This window comes from Neolamprologus multifasciatus, chromosome 16 (genome assembly GCF_963576455.1).
Source record: "Neolamprologus multifasciatus chromosome 16, fNeoMul1.2, whole genome shotgun sequence".
NCBI classification, from domain to species: Eukaryota; Metazoa; Chordata; class Actinopteri; order Cichliformes; family Cichlidae; genus Neolamprologus; species Neolamprologus multifasciatus.
In genome coordinates this window covers 2,768,538-2,774,795 of record NC_140454.1, presented here as the reverse complement: position 1 = coordinate 2,774,795, position 6,258 = coordinate 2,768,538, and the positions used below count along the sequence as shown (strand labels likewise).

At 42.5% G+C, this 6,258-nt stretch overlaps 1 protein-coding gene across 1 annotated transcript; it reads left to right on the top strand.

Moving 5' to 3' along the window:
* Window positions 1–4,413: 4,413 nt before the first annotated feature.
* Window positions 4,414–6,052, top strand: LOC146499999 (trace amine-associated receptor 13c-like). The gene is made up of 2 exons (XM_085136184.1): window positions 4,414–4,989; window positions 5,226–6,052. Exons 1-2 carry the CDS (start codon window positions 4,823–4,825, stop codon window positions 6,037–6,039), a joined length of 981 nt encoding a protein of 326 aa, XP_084992310.1. The 5' UTR covers window positions 4,414–4,822; the 3' UTR covers window positions 6,040–6,052.
* Window positions 6,053–6,258: the final 206 nt, after the last annotated feature.

The following is a 6,258-nucleotide window of genomic DNA, read 5'->3' as shown; positions in this document are numbered from 1 at the left end:
CGGAACAGAAGATTGCAGAAGCACATGGGCTTGGCCATGTGGGTGTGGCCCAGATGGAGAGACATCTGTGCCATTGGTGGCATCCCTTTTTGAGGGATATGATTAAGGAAAAAGCTAGGACGTGCCTGATCTGTGGGAGGCACAATCCAAAGCCAGTGATTAAACCGGAGGCAGGTAAGTTCCCCATTCCAGAAAGACCAGGGGAAGAGATGGTCATTGATTTCACTGACATGATTGATGTGGGACCGGGAGGAGTCCGGTATTTGCTGGTGAGTGTGGATGCTCTGACGGGGTGGCCCGAAGCGTGGCCAACAAAGAGGGAGGATGCAAAAAGTGTGATTAAGTGTTTAATCAATCATTACATCCCTCGGCATGGTTTTCCCAAAAGAATTCGGTCAGACAATGGAACTCATTTTAAAAATAAAGATTTGGCAGAAGTAGAACAGAAGCTGGGGTTGCAGCACCGATTTGGGACGGTGTATCATCCTCAGTCCCAGGGGAAGGTGGAAAGAATGAATCTAAACCTGAAAAATAAAATAGCTAAAATTTCTGCTCAGACGGGGCTAAATTGGGTTGCAGCCCTGCCAATTGCATTGATGATAATAAGATGTTGTGTTAATCAATCCACAGGTTTCACACCATATGAGCTGTTGACAGGACGACAGTTTCCAGGTCCTTGGACAACAGTCCCGGCGGAAGAGAGTATAAAAAGTAATAGAAAGCATGCTGAATGTTGGAAAGAATTAAAAGCTCTTGTGTCTAGTTTCACACAACAGGTTGGAGTGGGGGTGAATGCGGTGGACAGGTCCGTCCCAGACGCCAAGGCGGTGTGGCTGAAGGTCATTAAGCGAAAGTGGAGAGATCCAAGGTGGACGGGGCCATTCGAGGTGACGGCTCGTACCACCAGTGCGGTTCGGTTGAAGGGAAAGGGTGAGACCTGGTTCCATTGGTCTCAATGCGCAGTGGCGGACGAGAGCTTACTCGAGATAAGCTCCACCCAAAGTAACACGGGGGGGAACATAGAGGCAGAATAATCCTCTCCCCCTGTGCAGCGGTTCTCCCCAGCAGTCTACCTGGGGAGACGAAGAAAGAAGAGGAGCGTCACGCGCCAAGCATCAATTCATTCCAGGCTCATGATAGGCTAGGGCTCTAGTCTAAAGTAATTGATAGTTTAAAGGAGTCGTAATAGTTTTGTACGTTAATCGCATACTTTTATACTCATAATCTTATACTCTTATCACGAAGTTTAAAGTAAAAGTAAAAGAGCCTGGGAACAGTGATCATGAAATTGTGGGAAAATTGGAAAATAACGGGAATGTTGGGGTTGATAAGTGTTGTAACGTGTTTGTTTGTTTATTGGCAGACAGGTGAATTGCCCAGACGCAGAGGTCTATCCGCTCCAGAGTCCAAACCGATCGAGTCGTCGAGAAAATTCAAGCGCGAGGTTGGCTCAGGTGGGAACGATGGGTGTCTCAAGGCCAGTGGGGGAGTCGAGTTTGGGTATGTTAATGGGTCCACGACGGCATTCACATTCGATTTGTATGAGGTAGTTAGATGCCCAGGAGACGGGAGCAGCTGGAGAACATATGATGTGTGGATTTGTTATCACCCTATGGTGTGCTACCCTAAGTCGGTGTGGGGCCCCTCACAGGAAGGAGACATTTACAGTTATATAACGGATCAGTGGTGTTCTTGGCAGGATGTGGTTGCTTGGACAGGAGTAGGATGGCAGCCAACAGTGCCACAGGCCCTTGAAGGGATAGCCATTCAGAAAGATTATTCTGTTACACATAACCCTGTCACTCTCTCCCTAGGACCGTGGAGTAAACTCCCGGGAGCAGCCTATGAGGGAGGTGCGTTCTATTTAGTAATAGGGGTAGATAAAGCAGGGACAGATCCAACAGGGATAATTCGGGTGAACTTATTCAATCCAAGATCTAAACCGGTAGGGAATGACACTGTAATGAATCTCACAGAGCAAGTGGATCCCTTAGAGACAGTTACTTACCAGGACTCAGAGGAGAAATGGTTTGTTGCCACAGATTACACTAGATTAAAACCTCAAGAGTTAATAGAGCGTGCCACAGGTTTTGGTGATAGGAATCTTTGGTTAGATTGGGTGGCTCAAAATGCTAAAGAGCAGGAAGTGGTTGATTGTGTTGCTTGTGCTACAGCTCGACCTCGTCTGTTCACTGAACCCGCTCCTCTGTATCCAGAGGATGAGTGGGGTTATGATTGTATGCTGAGATTAACTAGAGAGGCGGTGAACACAGGTAACTGCACCACTTTGTCAGGATTATATCCGCCAATTGATAAACGTACACAACCAGGTTCATTCACACCTAAAAGGGATAATTATACATGTTTTGAGTTCTCTACAGACAGTGTGAGATATACGTTAGGAAGAATTGATCCAAGCTGGTGTCAGAGGACAATCCCCGGCAGGACTACCAATAATGTAAGTGACCCAAATACTATTATAGGCACCTGGGCAAGGGGTGGGCTATATTATTATTGTGGGCAGTACACTCTATGGGAAAAGGTTCCACTGGGGAGTGTGGGAACATGTGCTCTGGTGCGCCTAGGAGCACCTTTGATGCTGATAGGAAATAGAGTAGAGACAGTTCCACAGCAGGACACTGGTGTGTTGACAGCTAGACGTAGGAGAAGTATGAGGGGTGTGCACAAATATGACCCAAGATGGGACTCGCCAACCTGGATTGACTCAATAGGAGTTCCCAGGGGAGTTCCAGATGAGTATAAGTTAGTCAATCAGATAGCGGCCGGTTTTGAAAGTGTGTTTCTATGGATAACTCCGAATAAAAATGTTGATCGCATTAACTATGTTCATTATAATGTGCTGAGACTCTCTAATCTCACCAGGGACGCGGTAGAAGGCCTTGCGGAACAATTGGGACCGACGTCGTTAATGGGAATCCAAAATCGAATGGCCCTTGACATGTTGTTGGCTGAGAAGGGTGGTGTGTGTGCCATGTTTGGGGACATGTGCTGTACTTTCATTCCCAACAATACGGCCCCAGACGGTACGGTTACTAGAGCGCTTGAGAGTCTGAAAATGTTATCTAAAACCATGCATGAGCAATCGGGTGTGAACACTGGACTGGGAGACTGGTTTACGTCTGTCTTTGGGCAATGGAAGAGTGTTGTTATGTCTGCCATGTTTTCTTTTGTTGTTTTTCTTGCTATATTAATGATCGGATGTTGTCTCATCCCTCTGGTCCGGCGAGTTTTAGTAAAGATGGTGGAGAGGGCCCTGAGCTTGGGCTCAGCTGGTTCAGCGGTGCCTGGGTCCATGATGCCCTTGAAGGAGATTGTAAGCTGGAAGGAGGAGTGAGAGAAATCCTGGTGTAAGTTGGTCTCGCAAGCGAGCCCAAGAGGAGGAGTTGTCACGTAAAGGAATGTTATTTTTCTGTCACTGTGTTATTATTCACATGCACAATCATTATTTCATCATTACTTCATTAGTCTGCATCACTTATCATTATCATTATCCGGTTATCATCCTTATTATCATGTATCATTTACCACTCAGTATATTTGCCAGAGCACGCAGAATCAAACACATTCACAGTAAGTCAGATGAGGACGCTGAACTTTCGGTGGCCGGGACTTATAATAAATCACACTTTCACACTCGAGTACACAGTTGATATGTTCCCAAACTATATATGGGAAACATCTGGTTTCAAGTCCGGGAAAGGGTTGTTGTTGTTCTGAAGAAGATGATTTCCAGGAATTGTTCTGACGTCATAAAGGCTATAAAGCTTTCTGTATTGGGCTGAACGGGGAGTCCGGCCTCCCACACTGTATAATACGTGTGTGTTTAATAAATCACTTTTTGGACACTCCCTAGGACTCTGTCTGCGCTTACTTTTCCTTCCAAATCAAAAGAACCATTATCTACATGACATGAGATTGAGAACCAGTAGTGATGTGCGATACCACTGATTTCCTTTCTGATCCGATACCAAGTAAAATTCAGGGTGGTATCGATAATACTGATCCGATACCAATACTTTGTACAAAAACCTTAATATTTCATTGTATTTCATATATAATTGTATTATGTAATTGTAATAATAATATAATAATATAGCTTCATAATGATTACAAGTCAACAGACTACTTGTTCTTATTGCTTAATAATGCAGAATAATCATTCAGAGACCAGTTGATCAAATCCATAATTCCTCTTTTAGGTTTTAGAGAACAGACTGTGAGACAGTGTTCCAGGGAAAAGTAAGTACAAGCTAGCTTGGCAAAACTCCAAAAGCTGGCCACTGTCCTTGACCCATGCAGGTAAATAAAACTATTTTTTAACTTATTGTTACTGTTTCTTCAAAAAGCTCTATATATATAGTTGACAATTATTGTGGAGATTAATATAGACTTTCCTGCACTGTCTACTACAGGTTTGTGACTGAGCTTCTTGGAGGTGAGACATACGTCTCATATTCAGTGGTCTTACCTGCTTTCTGCCACCTGCATCACACCTTGGAGTTGTCCCACCCCCCATGTCCATGTCTATTATTTGATTCTGTCACCCACTAAAATCCTTTTAAATAAAAAAAAAAGATTTGTGCTTTGAGGCAGTTTTTTTTGAGCGATTAATCAAGATTAATTCATTACGAAGCCTGTAATTAATAAGATTGTTTTTTAATCGAGTCCCACCCCTGCGTTTTACATATTTCTATCACTTAGTATTATTTCTGCTTCTGAAGGTGTGGCATTTAATAAAAAGGGGAGGATAAAGATATATGCTGTATGACACAGAATATGATTAGCAGCTCGCCTCACTGTGATGATGGAGGAAACTGAACTCTGCTTTCCAAAACTCCTTAATATCTCCTGCAGGAGGCCAAAGCGTCCTCACTTTGAGATCGTGCTGACTTACATTGTGCTCTCCTTCATTTCTTTGCTTACTGTGATTCTTAACCTGCTGGTCATTATCTCCATCTCACACTTCAGGTATGAAAATGTTTCATTATCTCCAAATATTGAATAATTATTTTAATAGTTTAGTTAATTGTACTGTGTAGCAACATAGCAGTAATAGTAATTAAAACCATAATATGATCTGTACCTACAAGTAAGAGTAGATCTTTTTTTAATGAAGTGCATTTCTATTTCAGTTTTTGTTGTATGTGCATCCACATACATTTTTGATGCAGGAAACTAAATATGATGCTCCTTTTTCTCTCCAGGCAGCTCCACACCCCCACCAACTTCCTCCTCCTCTCTCTGGCTGTCGCTGATTTCTTCATAGGTTTCCTTATGTTCTTTCAAATAGTGCTCATCGATGGATGCTGGTTCCTCGGTGACATCATGTTCACTCTGTATCAGTATTTAGCATTCATTATTACTTCAGCCTCAATAGGAACCATGGTGATCATATCTGCTGATAGGTATTTGGCTATTTGTTACCCTCTGCATTACTCCACCAAAATCACACAACAAAGAATTAATATATGTATAAGTTTGTGTTGGTTTTTTTCTGTGATCTTTCAGAGTTTGATTGTGAAGGATAACTTAAAACAACCAGGAAAGTATAACTCCTGCATTGGAGAGTGTGTCTTTGTCGTTAACTACATTGCTGGGATTTTTGATCTTTTGTTTTCCTTCATTGTTCCCATTACTGTGATTGTAGTTCTGTATCTGAGAGTGTTTGTGGTGGCTGTGTCTCAGGCTCGTGCCATGAGGTGTCAACTTGCAGTCACTCACCAGCGATCAGTTACAGTAACTGTTATGAAATCGGAGCTGAAAGCAGCCCGTACTCTTGGTGTTGTTGTAGTTGTGTTTCTTATATGTATGTGCCCATATTACTGCGTTGCTCTCACAGGCCAAGATAACTTCCTAAATGCTTCATCTGCTGCCTTTGTAATATGTTTGGTGTACTTTAACTCTTGCCTAAACCCTATCATTTATGTCTTTTTTTATCCCTGGTTCAGAAAGTCAATCAAACTTATTGCTACTCTTCAAATACTGCAGCCTGACTCCTGTGAGACTAACATGCATTAAGAACACTTTTTAAAACCGTACCCATAAACAGGACAATGTACTTAGTCACAATGAAGAATTGTTGAATGACAGATGTGAAAACTTTGATAAAGTGATCAAATTTTACCTTTCCTTAAAATATTTTGTCTTTTTTATACTCTAGCGTCATCTAAGAATGATACTGTCTGGATTTAACATGGATTTAATTATCAGAAAGTTCAGATAAAGCAATGTGTTAGC